At 41.6% G+C, this 22748-nt stretch overlaps 1 protein-coding gene across 1 annotated transcript in view; it reads left to right on the top strand.

Moving 5' to 3' along the window:
• The window catches only part of LOC126188365 (cyclic nucleotide-gated cation channel beta-3-like), a 318171-nt gene that overhangs the window by 35939 nt on the left and 259484 nt on the right, over positions 1 to 22748 (top strand). Inside the window, exon 2 of the mRNA XM_049929963.1 lies at positions 21728 to 21840. Within this exon, the coding sequence (XP_049785920.1) occupies positions 21728 to 21840 (113 nt within the window). The remainder of the gene's footprint in view (positions 1 to 21727; positions 21841 to 22748) is intronic.

Here is a 22748-nt window from a genome sequence, read left to right as displayed (position 1 = left end):
TTTTGGAATGTTTCCTCAAAATTTAGCCTAAACACTGATGAAAATTTACAGTACTTAGCTTCTGTATTACCTTCAGCATACACTTCATCCCAATTCTGGTACTGAGATTTTTGTGTGCATATATTGAGATTAATAATTTGGCAGAAATGGTTTGAAAGCCCAGATATCTTACAGTTGTGTCATACTTAGTTTCATCAACATCAATTACTATTTGATCTAATGTTGATGCTGTTTTGGTTATTCTTGTTGCACTATTGACCAACAACGTAACACAAAAAGTGTGCAGAACATCCAGGGAAATGTTACTAATTTTATTGTTGATACATGTTTTAGTATCTGGGGGTGATTTGGATATTGACAGAGAGAACACTTCAGAGATACTCAGGCTCCAGATGACAGCTGTGGCTTGTGGCTGCGTGGGATGCGACCAACATGGCAAGCACATGAGATAACACTGGCCTCTGAGTACTGCTTACCAGTATACTGTAGCTAGGCGATTGCAGCCAGTTTCTCACAAATCACTGAAGCCTGTGTATTGCACCACTGAAGAGCATGGCAAACTGACCTTGCCTGATTATGTTTTGAGATTTGGATTTTCCCCTGGATTGTGGTATATGTTTAGATGACTTGCCTATGGTATACGTTTAGATGACTTGCCTAAGGTTACACGTTGGACTTGTGTTGATTATTCAGTCATCACATGATCTCCATTGTGATTGACCTGCAGACCCTCATGTTATTGTTCCAGTGATCTCCATGTTGTCACCAGTGCAAATTGCTGTAAACTGTGTTTTTACCTATGGAGAGTAAAATAGAAAATTGACAACCAGAACTTTCTTACCTTGCAACTATTCCAGTGCGGTATGGATCCCAAGAACCTCAAGTTGTGGCAGTAAAAGTTGCAGCCACTGCAACTGTAACAACAGCAACACCACCTACTGCAGCAGCAACAGCAAGACAAGCTGTTGGAGCTCCAACGGCAACAGACAGAGCTGTTAGAACTTCTGCAAAACCGACAACAATCAGCAGCTGCAGTTGGCTTGCCTCTTGCTGTACCCTTCACTTGTTTCAATAAGGCACACAAAAGTTCGGAGGTCTATTTATGTTGTTTTGTTCTTCAATGCAAGGCAAGTCAAATAACTGACCCTGCAAGTCACAGTGCATGCTTACCATGTTCTAGTAGTAAAAATATACAAAGTCGTGCCCAAATTATGCCTACTTTTGTATTCTAGTACTTTGACCTTTTCTGATGTTTGTGATATGCTGACTATCATTGCCACCAAACTCATGTCATTGTTGTGACAAGCAAATAAAAACACTTACAGCTGTACTTATGATTTTATTTTATTATGTCGCTGCCAGTTTCAACACTTCAGTGCGTCATCTTCAGGCTGTTTTTGATGCGATACAAGTTGATATGATCCCCATGCATAACACATCAGTTGCCAGCATTACAGGCAAAACAGCCTGTAGATGACACACTGAAGTGTTGAAACAGGTAGCGACAAAATAAAATAAAATCGTAAGTACAGCTGTAAGTGTTTTTATTTATTTGTCACGATAGTAAACGGCCGTCATCCCAGAGACCTCCTGCTAAAAGGATGGATATACAAAATTTTCATGTCATTGTGGCTTGGCTCAGGTTCAACCAATGTGTTAAGGAATGCAGCTTGTAAACTGAGAAGGTTTTACTGAATGACGTTACGCAATGTAAACAATCCCCACACTCCATGGGCTGCTGACTTGTGAGGCTTTGCAGCAAGTGTGAATTTTTGTGTAAACAGTGTGGCACATCATATGTGGCCTCCTTTTTCCATGATGTTATTATCTGTGTCACTCCAGATCAAGACATTAGTGTGACAGCTTTAGCAGCGTCTGATCCCATCTTGAGGAACTTGTTAAAATTTGCCAAAGCTCACAGTTACTGCATCGTTGTTAGTAACCTCAGTCCCTGTTGTGCTCCATGACCAGCTTGATGGCTTCCAGTTAACACCATAATCTGATTTACTGAACACCCGTTTGTCCAGCAGTCCAGTAATATGCGATTCAGTAGTTAGTGTAGTAGTTAGCAGTACTCCTCCCTCACTCCCAGTATACACACACAAATAGAAATGCTTTGTTCACTGTAACCATTTCCCCAAGTGGGCAGAGACTTAGTCAACATTTTCCTCACCATCAGCGTCGATGGATGTCAAAAACATTTGTGCTGTCCAGTTGTGTTCAGATTGCAGCCCACAACATCAGCACATTTCACTCTATCTTGCCACTGCATGGGGCAACAGTAGATGAGCTGCTGCATCTTGTGTTGTAATTAGACATTCAAGGGACAATGGCAGATTCCTTGTTGGACTTACAAATAGCCTTGTGTCTGATTAATGAGTACACATACCGGCACATTGGCTCCCTGCCTCTGCAGTCTCTTCAGTGCAAAGAGTTGAAGTACAATGGCCAATCAAGCCCATTGTGGAATTAGATCATTGTCCAAGCTCAGCAACTAACTTTGCTTGTAATCAACTCTTGGACAGCAACTAACATTTTTGGTTTTGATGGTTTTGTGCGTTTTATTTTCAAATTCAGGACCAGTTTAATTTGGATCCATCTATGATCTCATTCACAGAATGTGATGTATTGTGTTGTTATGTGCACAATTAAGCAGCAGTTTGACCCTACATTAGGTTTTGTAATGGGGTTACAGACCCACCTTTCCTTAAAGCTGTCAGTAGTGCCTAAGTTTTGTAGGGACTGTCTGGTGCCTTTCGCCATGCACGAGCAAGTTAAAGCAGAACTGGATAGGTTGCAAAATGTGGGTGTGTTTCAGAAACCTGATGAATCTTGTAACATTTGTGGTGATTTTAAGTCTACTGTTAATGTCAAGCAAATGTCAAATGGTATCCATCTCCTTGACAGAAGGAATTATTGGCTAAATTAGCTGGGGGCCAATGTTTTTCAAAGCCAGACTTCATTGACGCCTGATTTTGGTTGCTGGTAAACGATCAGACAAAACAGTTTTTAGTCCTCAATATTTCATTTGGCACGTATCGTTATAACAAGTTGCCATTCAGGATTCCAAGCACTCTCACAATACTTTAGAGATATCTTGAGCAACTTGTTCAAGGTATTCTCAACTTTGTTAATTATTTAGTTACTGTGGCTACATAGAAGCAATACCTGCACAGTCTCCAGATGTTTGAGTGGCTCCAAGAAAATGATCTGCAATGTCACCTTGACCAATGTGGTTTCCCTGTGCCAAGTGTCAAGTACTTCTCGTATATATTAAGTCAAGATGGGCTCATCCCAAAGCAGCTTCATGTGGCTGCCATCAGTGCCTTACCAGCTCATAATAACCTCAAAGAACTGCAGTAGCTCCTTGGCAAAGTAAATTATATGCAGCTCACATTTCCTATCCACTCAATCAGTTGTCTATTAAAGGGGTTGTGTGGCCAGGGGCATGCCAGAAGGCTTTCATGAAGTTTTGAAAGTGCCTCAGATTGGCCCCTTTTCCAGCCTGGCATGCATTTGATGGTCACGTGATGCATCGGATTGTGGTGTTGGTACTGTACTGTCCCACATATACACTGATGGTACGGAACAGCCCATTATATTTGTGTCTAAAATACTAAATCCATCACAGCAAAATTATTCACAAATTGGGAATGATGCATTGGCTATCGTATATGGCATTAAAAAGTTAAATGTGTTCCTCTGTGGTGTGAAGTTTCACCTAATCACTGATCAAAAGCATCTTATTTTGTTCAACCATGCAGCACTCCGATGTACACTCCTGGAAATGGAAAAAAGAACACATTGACACCAGTGTGTCAGACCCACCATACTTGCTCTGGACACTGCGAGAGGGCTGTACAAGCAATGATCACACGCACGGCAACAGCGGACACACCAGGAACCGCGGTGTTGGCCGTCGAATGGCGCTAGCTGCGCAGCATTTGTGTACCGCCGCCGTCAGTGTCAGCCAGTTTGCCGTGGCATACGGAGCTCCATCGCAGACTTTAACACTGGTAGCATGTCTCGACAGCGTGGACGTGAACCGTATGTGCAGTTGACGGACTTTGAGCGAGGGCGTATAGTGGGCATGCGGGAGGCCGGGTGGACGTACCACCGAATTGCTCAACACGTGGAGCGTGAGGTCTCCACAGTACATCGATGTTGTCGCCAGTGGTCGGCGGAAGGTGCACATGCCCGTCGACCTGGGACCGGACCGCAGCGATGCACGGATGCACGCCAAGACCGTAGGATCCTACGCAGTGCCGTAGGGGACCGCACCGCCACTTCCCAGCAAATTAGGGACACTGTTGCTCCTGGGGTATCGGCGAGGACCATTCGCAACCGTCTCCATGAAGCTGGGCTACGGTCCCGCACACCGTTAGGCCGTCTTCCGCTCACACCCCAACATTGTGCAGCCCGCCTCCAGTGGTGTCGCGACAGGCGTGAATGGAGGGACGAATGGAGACGTGTCGTCTTCAGCAATGAGAGTCGCTTCTGCCTTGGTGCCAATGATGGTCGTATGCGTGTTTGGCACCGTGCAGGTGAGCGCCACAATCAGGACTGCATACGACCGAGGCACACAGGGCCAACACCCAACATGGTGTGGGGAGCGATCTCCTACACTAGCCGTACACCACTGGTGATCGTCGAGGGGACACTGAATAGTGCACGGTACATCCAAACCGTCATCGAACCCATCGTTCTACCATTCCTAGACCGGCAAGGGAACTTGCTGTTCCAACAGGACAATGCACGTCCGCATGTATCCCGTGCCACCCAACGTGCTCTAGAAGGTGTAAGTCAACTATCCTGGCCAGCAAGATCTCCGGATCTGTCCCCCATTGAGCATGTTTGGGACTGGATGAAGCGTCGTCTCACGCGGTCTGCACGTCCAGCAAGAACGCTGGTCCAACTGAGGCGCCAGGTGGAAATGGCATGGCAAGCCGTTCCACAGGACTACATCCAGCATCTCTACGATCGTCTCCATGGGAGAATAGCAGCCTGCATTGCTGCGAAAGGTGGATATACACTGTACTAGTGCCGACATTGTGCATGCTCTGTTGCCTGTGTCTACGTGCCTGTGGTTCTGTCAGTGTGATCGTGTGATGTATCTGACCCCAGGAATGTGTCAATAAAGTTTCCCCTTCCTGGGACAATGAATTCACGGTGTTCTTATTTCAATTTCCAGGAGTGTAGATGTGCTTTCTTGGTTGCTGTGGGGCCCATATGCCAATTTTGATAGGCATGAGGCACTGTGTTTTTGTCTTTGACACAAACCAGTGGCACACCCTTGACAGAATCCTGATTAAGGCACTCAGAGTAGAGGAAGAAATGGCCCATGATCTGCTCTTCTGCAGGGTGTTGTTTGCTGTATAGCATAGTTGGCCAGAGCATTTGCCTCAGGAGACACACCCTGAATGGAGCATTTTTTTTTTTTTCAGTCTTAACATAGCTGAAGGTGCCATTTTGTTGGCTATGGATAATGCTGAATATTGGAAGGTAGTTCCCCCTCACACTGCCCCTGCATACTGCATCTCCATAGGAAATAGCATGGCATCATGTTTATTGCCTGGGGTTGACACTGCCATTGAATGAACTTTCCGTAACTATCATGCCTGCACCCACAACAAGTTCATACCCAGTGCAGCGGATCACCACGGCTGAAACCTGACTACCCCTGGCAAAGGGTGCATGTTGATTTCGTTGATCTAATCCAAATAGTCATGTGTTTGCCTGTTGTTGATGCTCTCTCTGACTTTACATTCATCACGTGGCTGGGAACGACTACTACTGCAGCTACTACCTGCATCTGCATCTACATCTGTACTCTGCAAACCACTGTGGGGTGCATGGCAGAGGTTACATCCCACTCTACCAGTTGTTAGGGTTTCTTCCTGTTCCATTCACGTACGGAGCATGGGAAGAATGACTGTTTGAATGCCTCTGCATGAGCAGTAATTAATCTTATCTTATCCTCACAATCCCTATGTGAGTGGTCTGTGGGGGAGCTATAGAATATTCCTAGAGTAATCATTTAAAGCCAATTCTTGAAACTTTGTTAATAGACTATATTAGATTAGATTAGTACTTGTTCCATAGATCATGAATACGACACTTTGTAATGATGTGGAATGTGTCAGGTTAATAAAAGGTGTCTATACAAGATATTACATTAGACAAAATATTACATGACACTCAATTTTTTTGGAGATTGGGAAATTACCCACTTACTATATCCAAAAACTCATCTAATGAGTAGAAGGAGTTGCCATTAAGAAATTCTTTTAATTTCCTTTTAAATGCTATATGGCTATCTGTCAGATTTTTGATGCTATTAGGTAAGTGACCAAAGACTTTTGTGGCAGCATAATTTACCCCCTTCTGAACCAGAGTTAGATTTAACCTTGAGTAGTGAAGATCATCCTTTCTCTTAGTGTTGTAGCCATGTACACTGCTATTACTTTTGAATTCGTTCGGATTGTTAATAACAAATTTCATAAGAGAATATATATATTGCGAGGCTACAGTGAAGATTTCTAGCTCTTTAAATAAGTGTCTGCAGGATGATCTTGGATGAGCTCGAGCAATTATTCTGATTACACGCTTTTGTGCAATGAACACTCTTTTACTCAATGATGAGTTACCCCAGAATATGATGCCATACGAAAGCAGAGAATGAAAATAGGCGTGGTAAGCTAATTTACTCAGATGTATATCGCCAAAATTTGCAATGATCCTAATAGCATAAGTAGCTGAACTCAAACGTTTCAGCAGATCCTCAGTGTGTTTTTTCCAGTTCAACCCCTCATCAATGCATACACCTAGAAATTTTGAATATTCTACCTTAGCTACCGATTTCTGATCGAAGTCTATTAATGGGGTCATTCCATTTACTGTGTGGATCTGTATATACTGTGTTTTGTCAAAGTTTAATGAGAGCCCATTTGCAGAGAACCACTTAATGGTTTTCTGAAAAACATCGTTTACAATTTCACCAGTTAATTCTTGTCTGTCGGGTGTGATAGCTATACTTGTATCATCGGCAAAAAGTACCAACTTTGCATCTTCATAAATATAGAATGGCAAGTCATTAATATATATTAAGAACAGCAAACGACCCAAGACTGAACCTTGCGGCACCACATTCATGATTGTTCCCCAGTTTGAGAAATCACCAGTTTTTTGCATATTATGTGAACTGTTTATTTCAACTTTCTGCACTCTTCCCGTTAGGTACAATTTAAACCATTTGAGCACTGTCCCATTCATACCACAATACTTGAGCTTATTAGAAGTATTCCATGATTTACACAATCAAAAGCCTTTGATAGATCACAAAAAATCCCAACGGGTGACTTCCGGTTACTCAGAGCATTTAATATTTCATTAGTGAAAGTATATATAGCATTTTCCGTTGAAAAACCCTCCTGAAACCAAACTGACATTTTTTCAACACTTTATTTTTACAAAGGTGTGAAGCTACTCTACAATACATTACTTTTTCAAGAATTTTGGATAAGGCAGTCAGAAGAGAGATTGGGCGGTAGTTCTTGACATCAGACGTATCCCCTTTTTTATGCAGTGGTATAACAATGGCATACTTCAGTCTATCTGGGAAAATACCCTGCTTCAGAGAGCTGTTACATATGTGGCTAAGAATCCCACTTATTTCTTGGGAACAAGCTTTTATTATCCTGCTGGAAATTCCATCAATCCCATGTGAGCTTTTATTCTTGAGAGAGTTTATTATCTTCCTAATTACAGATGGAGAGTTGGGTGGAATTTCAATTGTATCAAATGGTGTGGGTAAGGCCCCTTCCATTAACTGCCTTGCTTCTTCTAATGAACATTTAGATCCTATTTTCTCTACAACATTTAAAAAATGATTATTCAAAATGTTTTCGACTTCCAGCTTGTTTTTTTATCAAGTTTCCATTCGCTTTGATGATGATGCCGTCATCCTGTACTCTTGGTTGTCCTGTCTCCCTTGTAATAATATTCCAAATTGTTTTGATTTTGTTATCAGAGGTATTAATCTCAGGCATGATGCACATGCTTCTGGACTTTTTAATAACCTTTCTTAATGTAGCACAGTAGTTTTTATAATATTTGGCTGTTTCTGGGTCATTACTCTTTCTTGTTGTTAGATACAGTTCCCTTTTGTGGTTACAAGATTTTTTTATTCCTTTAGTAAGCCAAGGTTTTTTGCATAGTTTCTTATAATTAGATTTAACTACTTTCTTGGGGAAACAGTTTTCAAATTCTCTTACAAGTGTATCATGAAAAAATTTATATTTTAAATTAGCATCGGGTTCCTTGTACACCACATCCCAGTCTAACTGCTGAAGATTTTCTCTGAAGTTTCTAATTGTTGAGTCATTAACTGAACGCACAACTTTGGAGGGTAGTTTTGAATTACTGAATGGAGCTATGTCATATACTGTAACTAGCTGAGCATCATGATCAGAAAGCCCATTCTCAACAGGACAAGAATTTATGTTTTTAAACCTGTCTTGATCTATAAAAGTCTATCTGTCAATGTGCTGCTGTCCTTTACTACCCGAGTAGGAAAATTAATGACAGATGTCAAATTGAAAGAACCGAGCAAGACTTCCAGGTCATTCTTCCTATTACACTCTTTCAATGAATCAACAATGAAGTCGCCACAAATAATAATTTGGTTTCCCCTATCTGACAGATAGCACAACAAGGCATCCAAGTTTTCCAGGAATAAATGAAAGTTTCCTGAAGGGGACCTATACACTGTTACAATTATAAAAGAGCCCTCCTCCAGTTTAAGTTGACAAGCACATGCTTCTATATGTTGCTCTAGACATAACTATTTTGTATCTAAGCTTTCTACACAGTGATAACTTTTGACATATGTGGCAACTCCTCCTCCCACCTTATTCTCTCTACTCATATGTGCATCTAGTTTATAACCACAGATATTTACCTTTTCCATATCAGACACAATGTGACGCTCAGACAGGCATAGTATATCTATTACATTATTAAATTCAATGTCATCTAAACAAACCAGGAGCTCATCTACTTTATTCTTCAATCCCGGAATATTTTGGTGAAAACTGGTAACATTATTTTTTACTTTACTTTTCTGAGAATCTACTTTTTTCTTTAATCCACCAATATTTTGGTTAAATATAGTAACATTATTATTTACTTTACTGTTGTGAGAATTTTGTGAGTTATGGACCTCTTTAGCACCTGCCTGCCTGAACTTCTCATTGGACACTGATATTAGCCTAAATAAGAAGTACACCCATGAGTACTAGTGTCTCCCCTTATAGATTTCGCTAACAACCCTGCCAGTTTACCCTTTCTCAGGATAGTTTATGTCTGTCTTCATGAGTCTTCCAGTTCTGTTCCTTCAGTATCTCTGTGACACTCTCCAATGTATTAAACAAACCTGTGGCCATATTTGCTGTCCTCCTCTATATACGTTCAATGTCCCTCATTAGTCCTATGGGTCCCACGCTCTTGAGTAACATTCTAGAACATGTCGCATAAGTGATTTGTAACCAATCTTCTTTGTAGATTGACTGCACTTCCTCAGTGATCTACCAATAAATCATAGTCTACCACCTGCTTTACCCACAACTGAGCCTATGTGATCATTGCATTTCATATCCCTACAAAGTGTCAAATCCAGGTATTTGTATGATTTGGTTAATTCCACCTGTGGCTCATTGATATTATAGTTATAGGATACTAAGTTTTTTCTTTTCAAATTTTTACATTTTTTCAGGCAAGTTGACAATCTCTGCATCACTTTGAAGTCTTATCAAGATCTGACTGAATATTTATGTAGCTTTTTTCAGTTAGTACTTCAGTACTTCATTATAGATAACTGTATCATCTACAAAAAGTCTGATTTTACTATTAATATTTTCTGCAAGGTCATAATATACAACATGAACAGCAAGGGTCTCAGCACACTTCCCTGAGCCACACTCGAAGTTCCTTCTACATCTGATGCTGCCTCTCCATCCAAAATAACATTCTGTGTCCTCCCTACCAAAGAGTCCTCAATCCAGTCACAAATTTCACTTCATACCCGATATGACTGTACTTTTGACAATAAGCGTAGCTGTGGCACTGAGTCAAAAGCTTAAGAAATTAAGAAATACAGATCTACCTGACTGCCTTGATCCAGAGCTTTCAGTATGTTGAGTGAGAGAAGTGTGGGTTGTGTTTCACATGATTGATGTTTTTGAAATCCATGCTAGTTGGCCTTGAGGAGGCCATTCTGTTTAAGATACCTCATTATGTTTGAGTTCAGAATATGTAAGCGCAGAACAGGGAATCAGTGATCATAAGGCCGTTGCAGCATCCCTGAATATGGAAGTAAATAGGAATATAAAAAAAGGGAGGAAGGTTTATCTGTTTAGCAAGAGTAATAGAAGGCAGATTTCAGACTACCTAACAGATCAAAATGAAAATTTCTGTTCCGACACTGACAATGTTGAGTGTTTATGGAAAAAGTTCAAGGCAATCGTAAAATGCGTTTTAGACAGGTACGTGCGGAGTAAAACTGTGAGGGACGGGAAAAACCCACCATGGTACAACAACAAAGTTAGGAAACTACTGCGAAAGCAAAGAGAGCTTCACTGCAAGTTTAAACACAGCCAAAACCTCTCAGACAAACAGAAGGTAAACGATGTCAAAGTTAGCGTAAGGAGGGCTATGCGTGAAGCGTTCAGTGAATTCGAAAGTAAAATTCTATGTACCGACTTGACAGAAAATCCTAGGAAATTCTGGTCTTACGTTAAATCAGTAAGTGGATCGAAACAGCATATCCAGACACTCCGGGATGATGATGGCATTGAAATAGAGGACGACATGCGTAAAGCTGAAATACTAAACACCTTTTTCCAAAGCTGTTTCACAGAGGAAGACCGCACTGCAGTTCCTTCTCTAAATCCTTGCACAAACAAAAAAATGGCTGACATCGAAATAAGTGTCCAAGGAATAGAAAAGCAACTGGAATCACTCAACAGAGGAAAGTCCACTGGACCTGATGGGATACCAATTCGATTCTACACAGAGTATGCGAAAGAACTTGCCCCCCTTCTAACAGCCGTGTACCGCAAGTCTCTAGAGGAACGGAAGGTTCCAAATGATTGGAAAAGAGCACAGGTAGTCCCAGTCTTCAAGAAGGGTCGTCAAGCATATGCGCAAAACTATAGACCTATATCCCTGACGTCGATCTGTTGTAGAATTTTAGAACATGTTTTTTGCTCGAGTATCATGTGGTTTTTGGAAACCCAGAATCTACTATGTAGGAATCAACATGGATTCCGGAAACAGCGATCGTGTGAGACCCAACTCGCTTTATTTATTCATGAGACCCAGAAAATATTAGATACAGGCTCCCAGGTAGATGCTATTTTCCTCGACTTCCGGAAGGCGTTCGATACAGTTCCGCACTGTCGCCTGATAAACAAAGTAAGAGCCTACGGAATATCAGACCAGCTGTGTGGCTGGATTGAAGAGTTTTTAGCAAACAGAACACAGCATGTTGTTATCAATGGAGAGACGTCTACAGACGTTAAAGTAACTTCTGGCGTGCCACAGGGGAGTGTTATGGGACCACTGCTTTTCACAATATATATAAATGACCTAGTAGATAGTGTCGGACGTTCCATGCGGCTTTTCGCGGATGATGCTGTAATATACAGAGAAGTTGCAGCATTAGAAAATTGTAGCAAAATGCAGGAAGATCTGCAGCGGATAGGCACTTGGTTCAGGGAGTGGCAACTGACCCTTAACATAGACAAATGTAATGTATTGCAAATACATAGAAAGAAGGATCCTTTATTGTATGATTATATGATAGCAGAACAAACACTGGTAGCAGTTACTTCTGTAAAATATCTGGGAGTATGCGTGCGGAACGATTTGAAGTGGAATGATCATATAAAATTAATTGTTGGTAAGGTGGGTACCAGGTTGAGATTCATTGGGGGAGTCCTTAGAAAATGTAGCCCATCAACAAAGGAGGTGGCTTACAAAACACTCGTTCGACCTATACTTGAGTATTGCGCATCAGTGTGGGATCCGTACCAGATCGGGTTGACGGAGGAGATAGAGAAGATCCAAAGAAGAGCGATGCGTTTTGTCACAGGGTTATTTGGTAACCGTGATAGCGTTACGGAGATGTTTAACAAACTCAAGTGGCAGACTCTGCAAGAGAGGCGCTCTGCATCGCGTTGTAGCTTGCTCGCCAGGTTTCAAGAGGGTGCGTTTCTGGATGAGGTATCGAATATTTTGCTTCCCCCTACTTATACCTCCCGAGGAGATCATGAATGTAAAATTAGAGAGATTAGAGCACGCACGGAGGCTTTCAGACAGTTGTTCTTCCCGCGAACCATACGCGACTGGAACAGGAAAGGGAGGTAATGTGACAGTGGCACGTAAAGTGCCCTCCGCCACACACCGTTAAGTGGCTTGCGGAGTATAAATGTAGATAAATGTAGATGTAGATGTTCTGAGATTCTATAACAAATCAGTGTCAGCGATATTGAATGGTAGCTTTGTGGATCATTTCTACTACCCTCCTTGTAGACAGACATGACCTGTGCCTTTTTCGAAGAACTGGACACAGGTTTTTGTTCGAGGGATGTACACTAGATTATAGTTATAAGAGGGACTAACTAAGCCACAAATTCAGCATAAAATGTGACAGGGTTTCTGTAGGACCCAGGATCTTTGTTCAGTTTGATTGATTTCAGCTTTTTCTCAACACAACTGACACTAATGCTTATTTCATTCATCTTGTTATGGCGTAAAGCCAGTACCAGCATGGCAGTCGTGAACAACAGAGAAGAGACAGCTGTGAGGAGAGGTCAGCCAACCGCACACTGACCAACATCCCTTCAGGATGACAGTGTGACAACAGCTGTCCGTAGGTGAAGAGGACATAAGCGCTGCACCCAACTGGTGGCAGCCAACTTTGATAGCAGTTTCAACATTAGGCACTTCGTTAGCCAACACATTGTAGCCACTATCATCAGATATCTCTATGTTGCACAGACTTGTATTCATCTATTCTGAAGAAGACTGATTATTCTGTATGTCACTCTTTGCTTGTGACACATCTACCAATGTTAATTAATTGTTTTGACTTGTAATAAAACTCATTAATACGAGTTGTTTCATTGTTTTTCTAGCAAACCGAGTATGCAGGATTACTAGACACAACAGATCTTTTCAGTAGTACGAGGATTAAGTTGAAGCAATTCTCGAGGATTTTCCTTCATAAAGAAGCATTTGAAAATGGAGTTAAGCGTTTCAGCTTTCATTTTGCTACTCTCAGTTTCAGTTCCTGTGTCATTAACTAGGGACTGGATGCTAACTTTTGTGCCACTAACAGGCTTTACATATGACCAGAATTTCTTTGTGTTCTGTGAAAGATCACTTGACAATAATCTGCTATGGTAGTCATTGAAGACGTCATGCATTGCTCTCTTGACAGCCAAATGTGTTTCATTCAGGATCTCTCTGTCTAGAGCACTATGCTTTGTTTTATACCTATTGTGCAGTAATCTCTAACAATATTATGAAAAGAATAGTTGCCACTCACTATATAGCAGAGATGTTGAGTCGCATATAGGCACAACAAAAGGATGGTCACAAAATGAGCTTTCGGCCAACAAGACTGTTGTTGAAAATATGCAGCACACATGCAAATGCAACTCTCTCATCCATGATCACAGTCTCTGGCAGCTGAAGCCAGACTAAGCTGTCTTTCTTTAAAAATTTCTTTACAGTGTCTGTATACCATGGAGGTTCTCTCCCATTATGAACTGTTCTACTGCATGCATATGTATCTTTCCGGTGCATGGTCAATGAATAGTGGCATATAGGTGGGCAGATAAATAACTGAAACTGATTAATAATTGCTGCTTGAATAAATAATAAAAAAAAAATAATTGGAAAGAATAGCTGAGAGAAATTGGAATGTACACATATCCTGGGTGAACTTTAACTGGTACTAATATTAACAGGCTTTCAATGTCAATACATTTAAGATCAATATTCATCATTTAAGTTACATACTTCTTCACATTAATTCCATTGTGCTTAGTCCTGATTATAACAATGCCAATTCAGGATACTCCTCCACTGCTTGCACAAATTCCTCTTGTCTGCTCTGAACCTCCGGATGCAGGGTTCTTGGTGCGGGCAAAATGATGAAGAGACAGGTGTGGTCAATGTGAATATATGAATTAAACTTTACTTTCCTAATTACTTTTTCTAACACTTTTAATGTACGCTTAAAATATACATTTTTAAACAATACTGTTATGATGGATATCATCATATGTCCACCCGCTACCACTTAGAGAAACAAACAGGTGAAGATACAGAAATAAATCAATTGAAGAGCGTAACTCTTCTCTTTTTTGTATCAAAACATTATCTCTGCCACAAAGCAACTCGTTACTTTTCCTTTGGGTTTGTGTATGTATGGCTTCCATGTATAAAAGGAAAAGAACGAAGAAAGAAAAAATAATATAATCCATTATATCAAATATTCTTTTAAACTTGAGCCTTAGTTCCTCTACAGCTTCTTGTCCTGTGCTGAAAGTGTCAAGTTCCTGATTGAGATGTGACACTGCTGATTTTTTTCTAGTTTACTGTATGTATATATCTTTCTGCTTGTTTTAGTTGTCCCTTGCACTTCGGTAATCATTGTTGCCACAACTGCGTCATGGTCACTGATACCAGTTTCAAAGTGGATATCCTTGGAGAGGTCAGGTCCATTTGTTGCCATAAGATCCAACATATTTCCATCATGAGTGTGGTTCACAACTACCTGCTCTAGGTAGTATTCAGAGAAGGGATGTAGTAAAGTTTCACAGGATGTCTTATCACGCCCACCACTAAGAAAACTGTAATTTTCCCAGTTAATTGTGGGATGATTAAAGTCTTCACCAATGATTACAGTGTGATTTGGAAATTTACATACTAAGGTTTTCTCTAAAGTTTTTGGTTACAGCAGGAGACGAGTCTGGTGGGTGAACACATGTAGCTTCAATTTCTACCTCAATGGATTTAGGTTTCCTGCGTAATGCAACAAATACATCACCTCCATTTCCCATTTGCCTATCCTTTCTATATACACTTAAATTTTCCCCAAAAACCTCACTCCTATGAATTTCAGGTTTTAGCCAGCTTTCTGAACTTCACTGCTTTTCATGAGCACTTCAACCTCCGGTACTTTGTAGTGAATGCTTTACCAGCATACCATTAGGATTTTAATACTCTCGTCAGTGGAAGACATTTCTTTTGTACTTATACTGGTACTTCCGTGTTTCGTACAGCTAGTGTTATCTGGATTGTATGGAGAGTTGCCTAACCTAAAAAAAAAGTTCGGGTATTGTGACATTGGCCTTTCAATATTTTTAATATTTTATGCTGTTTTTGTTAACAATATCAGCTTATTCCCAAGAATTAACAGCTTTTGCTCACTTAACAGTAGGCAGAAATCCAATCTGATTTTGGATTGCACCTTCTTGACTCTTGTGCAGAATGGTGTGCAGTATTCTGGTGCATTTATTTCCAATAAATTACCACAAGAATTCAAATATCTTAGCAGTGATCCACCTGCTTTCAAATTTAAACTGAAGAGTTTCCTTATGGGTCATTCCTTTTATTCTGTTGAGGAGTGCCTTGAAAAATTAAGCTAATTTCTGTGTTACATTGTTGATTGTGTTTATATATAAAGTTATAACTTGTAATCTTTTTAGGATTCATAAAAAAGGGATATGCTCAAAAGCTTCCTCTCCTCCTCCTGGTCCATCCTATTGAATGGTCATAGTCTGGCTGAAATCTTACACGGTTGCAGACCCCACACCCTGTTCGACCTGCTACACCCAACTCCACTGGGCCCACCATCCTCGCGCACAACCTCATTACTGTATGATCGCCCCTGTCTGGGCTCATACTTTTGACCCGAACCCTGGATGGACCCGAGGTATTGTCTTCAATAATAGAGTGAGGCAGATGTTTGAGGCTGAAGCTGGCCAGGGTCAGTTGGTCTGGCACGGAAATCAGCTACGTCCACCCAGTGGAGTACAGTCCACTAATTTCTCACTACTGCCGGCTGGGCGTGCCTTCTGCAACCATCCCAGAGGCAGGCGGCCCACTGGACTGCCTCTTACTACAACCTCTGTCCTCATGTTAGGAGTCAGCAGGAAGTAGACACTGATTAGCGTTGGGAGCCAATGGATGTCAAACCCCTTCCTCTCCCTATACCACTTAAAGCTCCCACTGGTGGGCCCCTTCCTCACCATCAGTGGAGGTTGAATAATATTAGCTGGCAGTGCCCACGGAGATGGACCTGTTGGTGCCATCTCCACCCACTTCCAACACTTAGCCCCCTGTAGTGAGCCTTGAGCTATGCCTCAAACTCTGTTGATCACTTAGGACATTCACAAACCGAGCGAGGTGGCGCAGTGGTTAGACGCTGGACTCGCATTCGGGAGGACGACGGTTCAATCCCACGTCCGGCCATCCTGATTTAGGTTTTCCGTGATTTCCCTAAATCGCTCCAGGCAAATGTCGGGATGGTTCCTTTCAAAGGGCACGGCCGACTTCCTTCCCCGTCCTTCCCTAATCCGATGAGACCGATGACCTCGCTGTCTGGTCTCCTTCCCTGAAACAACCAACCAACCAACATTCACAAGCAGCACTGCCACCCACTCCAGCCGATCATGATAGTGACCCTCCAGGGGTGCTTTTGGTGAGCGTTTCTATGTCCCTATCTCCAACTTTGTTGGTGAAGGTGGCAGAGAGTGGATCACTTTCGACCCCACGTCCCTGTTAAAAGGGGAGGACTTTAGTATCCGAGGTTGATCTGGATTACCCACTTAGCCTGAGTATTGATAGAGAGAATATGGCAGATACACTTCGGCTCCTGACAGCGGCTGTGGCTCATGGCCACAAGGGGCACAGCCGTCATGTCAAGCAAATGTGTTATGACTGTTACCAAAATACCACAGTCCGGCGATTGCACTTTCTGAAGCTCGAGTATCGTGCCGTTGAATGGCAGAGTATTTTGACCTCGTCTGATAATGTTTTGAGATTTGGATTTTCCCTTGGGTTGTGGTATGTGTTTAGATGACTCGGCTACAGCTACTGTGCCTTGGACTTGTGCTAGTTATTCATTCACGTGCTGATCTCCACTGTCATTTCACCTGTGAACCCACTTGTTTTTGTTCTGCTGGTCTGCATGTTGCCATCATTGTGAGTTGTTATAAACTGTGTTTCTACCTATGCAGAGTAGAATAAAAAATGTGTTAGTATTCATATCCCACATAGTATAAAATCATAACAAAGTTACAGATCATATCCAGAGCTTGGGTCAATTTACTGAAAAAGATATCCAAATTATCACTAGGTTATCGGTACAAACCCAGTATGGTTAATTTCTTTTCCCATGCCATTCTGTTTCAGATATTTCAAAATGTTGTCTACTCTAAGTAAGCTAGTGTTAGAACTTACTTTAATCTGTAAACCTTTTTTACATAGACACTAGATCCTCCACTTTTCAGAGATTTTCTACAGTAAAAACATGCTCTTGCATGAGAGATTAAAGCTACATTCACTGTCTCTATACCATTGCTCTGTAATGTGTACTACTGAGATACATGAGGAAAGGAATACTACTTCAAGTTGGTAGATTTTATTACCTTAGTCATAGACTAAATATTTTGGTTGAGAATTGCTAGACCAGTAACCTGTTCATCACTGCTTACCCTTTTGGCTTTTTCTTTACTCTGGTCAATAAAAAAAGAATCATGTAGGTGTGCTGGAAGCACTATTTTCCTTCTCCCTACTGCACTTATTTCTTCATATTCATTTGCAGCTGAAGTTTCTTCTATGTTTGGTTCTACTCCTCCTCTCTCAGCTGTCACTGCAGAACTGTGTTTTATTTCTGATGATGCCATCTCCTTCCTTAAGCCAACTGCAATGATAACCCCTATCTGACACTTCATCATTTGATTTCCATACAAGGCAATGCTCCATGCAAACAAATACTTTCATTAAACATTTCATAACATTTAAATTTATATTCAGCATTAACATATTTGTATTTTTCAGAAATGTACAATTGTTGGTTAATTTCTACCCAAATAACAAAACTCATTTTCTATTTTTAGTGTCTCATTTGCTAATGTAATTCTCTCAAACTACATTCCATTAAGGTAGGTGCAGCAGAAGTTCAGGTATAGTGAGGAGATCTTGTTTTTTCTAAAATGTTCTTAACCCATTGCTCAAAAGTATGTTTCCTAATGTAGAGCGTCCTCAGGGTTTTACTGAATATCCTGAGTAACTTTTCATCATACATTTTTTTTAACATTTAAAAGAAAAAAAATTGTTTTGTAATGCAAGTCAGTTGCACCAGTCTTCGGCAAGTAATATTTTCACATGCACCAGCCAGTGACAGACTTATATATATATAAACAAAGATGATGATGAGACTTACCAAACAAAAGCGCTGGCAGGTCGATAGACACACAAACAAACACAAACATACACACAAAATTCTAGCTTTCGCAACCAACGGTTGCCTCGGCAGGAAAGAGGGAAGGAGAAGGAAAGACAAAAGGATATGGGTTTTAAGGGAGAGGGTAAGGAGTCATTCCAATCCCGGGAGCGGAAAGACTTACCTTAGGGGGAAAAAAGGACAGGTATACACTCGCACACACACACATATCCATCCACACATACACAGACACAAGCAGACATTTGTAAAGGCAAAGAGTTTGGGCAGAGATGTCAGTCAGGACGGAAGTCCAGAGGCAAAGATGATGTTGAAAGACAGGTGAGGTATGAGCGGCGGCAGATTGAAATTAGAAATTAGCGGAGATTGAGGCCTGGCGGATAGTGAGAAGAGAGGATATGCTGAAGGGCAAGTTCCCATCTCCGGAGTTCTGACAGGTTGGTGTTAGTGGGAAGTATCCAGATAACCCGGACGGTGTAACAATGTGCCAAGATGTGCTGGCCGTGCACCAAGGCATGTTTAGCTACAGGGTGATCCTCATTACCAACAAACACTGTCTGCCTGTGTCCATTCATGCGAATGGACAGTTTGTTGCTGGTCATTCCCACATAGAACGCTTCACAGTGTAGGCAGGTCAGTTGGTAAATCACGTGGGTGCTTTCACACGTGGCTCTGCCTTTGATCGTGTACACCTTCCGGGTTACAGGACTGGAATAGGCGGTGGTGGGAGGGTGCATGGGACAGGTTTTACACCGGGGGCGGTTACAGGGGTAGGAGCCAGAGGGTAGGGAAGGTGGTTTGGGGATTTCATAGGGATGAACTAAGAGGTTACGAAGGTTAGGTGGACGGCGGAAAGACACTCTTGGTGGAGTGGGGAGGATTTCATGAAGGATGGATCTCATTTCAGGGCAGGATTTGAGGAAGTCGTATCCCTGCTGGAGAGCCACATTCAGAATCTGATCCAGTCCCGGAAAGTATCCTGTCACAAGTGGGGCACTTTTGGGGTTCTTCTGTGGAAGGTTCCGGGTTTGAGGAGATGAGGAAGTGGCTCTGGTTATTTGCTTCTGTACCAGGTCGGGAGGGTAGTTACGGGATGCAAAAGCTGTTTTCAGGTTGTTGGTGTAATGGTTCAAGGATTCCGGACTGGAGCAGATTCGTTTGCCACGAAGACCTAGGCTGTAGGGAAGCGACCGTTTGATGTGGAATGGGTGGCAGCTGTCATAATGGAGGTACTGTTGCTTGTTGGTGGGTTTGATGTGGACGGACGTGTGAAGCTGGCCATTGGACAGGTGGAGGTCAACGTCAAGGAAAGTGGCATGGGATTTAGAGTAGGACCAGGTGAATCTGATGGAACCAAAGGAGTTGAGGTTGGATTTTGTGTGTATGTTTGTGTTTGTTTGTGTGTCTATCGACCTGCCAGCGCTTTTGTTTGGTAAGTCTCATCATCTTTCTTTTTATTTATATATATATATATATATATATATATATATATATAGTTATAATAGAAGGAAACATTCCACGAAGGAAAAATATACCTAAAAACAAAGATGATGTGACTTACCAAATGAAAGTGCTGGCAGGTCGACAGACACACAAACGAACACAAACATACACACAAAATTCAAGCTTTCGCAACAAACTGTTGCCTCATCAGGAAAGAGGGAAGGAGAGGGAAAGACGAAAGGATGTGGGTTTTAAGGGAGAGGGTAAGGAGTCATTCCAGTCCCGGGAGCGGAAAGACTTACCTTAGGGGGAAAAAAGGGCGGGTATACACTCGCACACACACACATATCCATCCACACATATACAGACACAAGCAGACATATTTCAAATTTCTGTATTTCTGTATATGTGTGGATGGATATGTGTGTGTGTGTGCGAGTGTATACCCATCCTTTTTTCCCCCTAAGGTAAGTCTTTCCGCTCCCGGGACTGGAATGACTCCTTACCCTCTCCCTTAAAACCCACATCCTTTCGTCTTTCCTTCTCCTTCCCTCTTTCCTGATGAGGCAACAGTTTGTTGCGAAAGCTTGAATTTTGTGTGTATGTTTGTGTTCGTTTGTGTGTCTGTCGACCTGCCAGCACTTTCATTTGGTAAGTCACATCATCTTTGTTTTTAGGTATATATATATATATATATATATATATATATATATAGAGAGAGAGAGAGAGAGAGAGAGAGAGAGAGAGGGAAACATTCCACATGGGAAATATATATAGTATGGATTGTGTCAGATGAGGTGAGTAGAGGGGATGGGACAGAGAGACAGGAGGTAGGAAAAGGCTCTGAGGGTGGGTGGCTAGTGACTCAGAGAGAGGTGGCTGGTTTGCTGGCCAGGAAGGTGAAAGGGACCAGTGGCAGGAGATGGGCCAGGCATGTGATGCAAAGGTGCCAGAGCTGCTGGGGAACAGCATACGATGGAGATGTTGTGTGGGTTCCCAGTCTGATCACAGGCCTATTTTTACCCCATCAAAAGCAGGGCCACCTGTGAAAGCAGCCATGTCATATACCAACTCTTCTGCAATGTACAGGTTTTTATGAAAACCAACCAGTATTCCACCAGAACAAATGGCCACTGCCGAACTGTAGCCAAAAACAAAGTTGACTACCTGGTGCCACAATGTTAAGCTGAGCACAACATGCTGCTTTTGAATGGCTGTTTCATAACCTGGACCTCCTGAATCCTCCCACCAACTTTTCTGAACTATGCAGGTTGAGAGCTATCCTTTTTGGCCCCATTGCCAATTGGCTCTGGCAACTGTGCTTCACAAGCCTGGCCGGTACACATGCCACCCCTCCCTCCCACATTCCTAATCATCAAACAGCAGTCTCTCTCTGAGCTGTCAGCTACCCACCTCCAACCTCTCTACCTACCTCGTGCCGCTCTTTTCCTCTACCCAACCCCACCTGACACAAGCCGACCCCATACAGTCCACCTGCCAAACTGCCATCTGCTTCGAGGTGGTACCATGTTGCATGTTCGAGCATAAGAGAGAGAGTGAGAGGGAGTGAGAGAGAGAGAGAGAGAGAGAGAGAGAGAGAGAGAGAGAGAGAGTCCTCTGTCTCGAGAAAGAACTGATCCCAAAATTTCTCTCTTTTATGTGTGCCTGTCAATGTTTCAATGCTTCTGCTATATGTTGAGTGATTAGGATTTTATGAATCAATAAAGAATGCCTTTTCTCTTTCAGTGAATGTACACAATTCCATACATTACAAAATTGTGACTATGAGAGTTTTGGAGCATGGAATTTATCTTTTACTGCTGATTCACATACCTGCATGTATATTTCAATTTTGCACAGTAAGTAAACATCATGTATCTATTAGTAAAAATGTGTGTAGCCTTACTGCATTACAGTGACAGCCAGTTTTTGTATGTTAGTCAATCTAATTTCTGAAGCTGCTTATTCAATTTCAGTGTTTGTTTATTCATGAATTTTGAGGTGATTACAACTATCCATAAAAAGTCTCAGCTATAACTGAAACCTGAGCTCTAAGTGAATTTAGATTTCTTCTCTTGAAGACTGTTCAATTAAGTTGCAAATTGGTCGAGCCACACACTTGTTTCAGGAGTATATTAAGTTTTGTGTGACATGAATGGGAGCATAAATCACAATTTCACCCTGCAAAAGCAAAGAAAAGAATTTCAATATTTTAACTCGCTTAGTGACTTGTCTTATTTGGTGTTTATTAATGGGTTATACATTAAAGAATGAGTTAAAAATGAGCAGAGCCGAACTCTCTACCACCAAGGAAAACTCTATTATGATACATACAGGAATAACCAAAATGGTTGGATTGGTCAAGCATGATGTATTAAAATGTATACTAACGAAGTAAAACAATGGAAACTTGAGGTAGGAATATCAACAACTTACTGTAAAGATGACACATTAAGTTGCAGACAGGCACAATTAAAAGACACGTACATGAGGCTTTGGGCCACAGCCTTTGTCAGTAAATGGGAGTCACGCTCCATTCATACACACAAGCAAACACACCTCCTGCACACATGATCGCCAACCCTAGTATCTTGGGCCAGAATGCAACATTAACAAAATAACTTCATTGAAATGTAGACTTGTGTATGGGGAACTAAGTTTATTGAAAGTGTATAAAGACCTTACAAAAGTGAATGAAGTTACTGTTGAGGGAGATGGACATGACAAAGTGTTTATGATATCGTACTGAAATATTGGTTTCAAAATG

Source organism: Schistocerca cancellata, chromosome 5 (genome assembly GCF_023864275.1).
Source record: "Schistocerca cancellata isolate TAMUIC-IGC-003103 chromosome 5, iqSchCanc2.1, whole genome shotgun sequence".
NCBI classification, from domain to species: Eukaryota; Metazoa; Arthropoda; class Insecta; order Orthoptera; family Acrididae; genus Schistocerca; species Schistocerca cancellata.
Note: the sequence above shows the minus strand (reverse complement) of the source record. Positions and strands in the feature narration are given on the sequence as shown.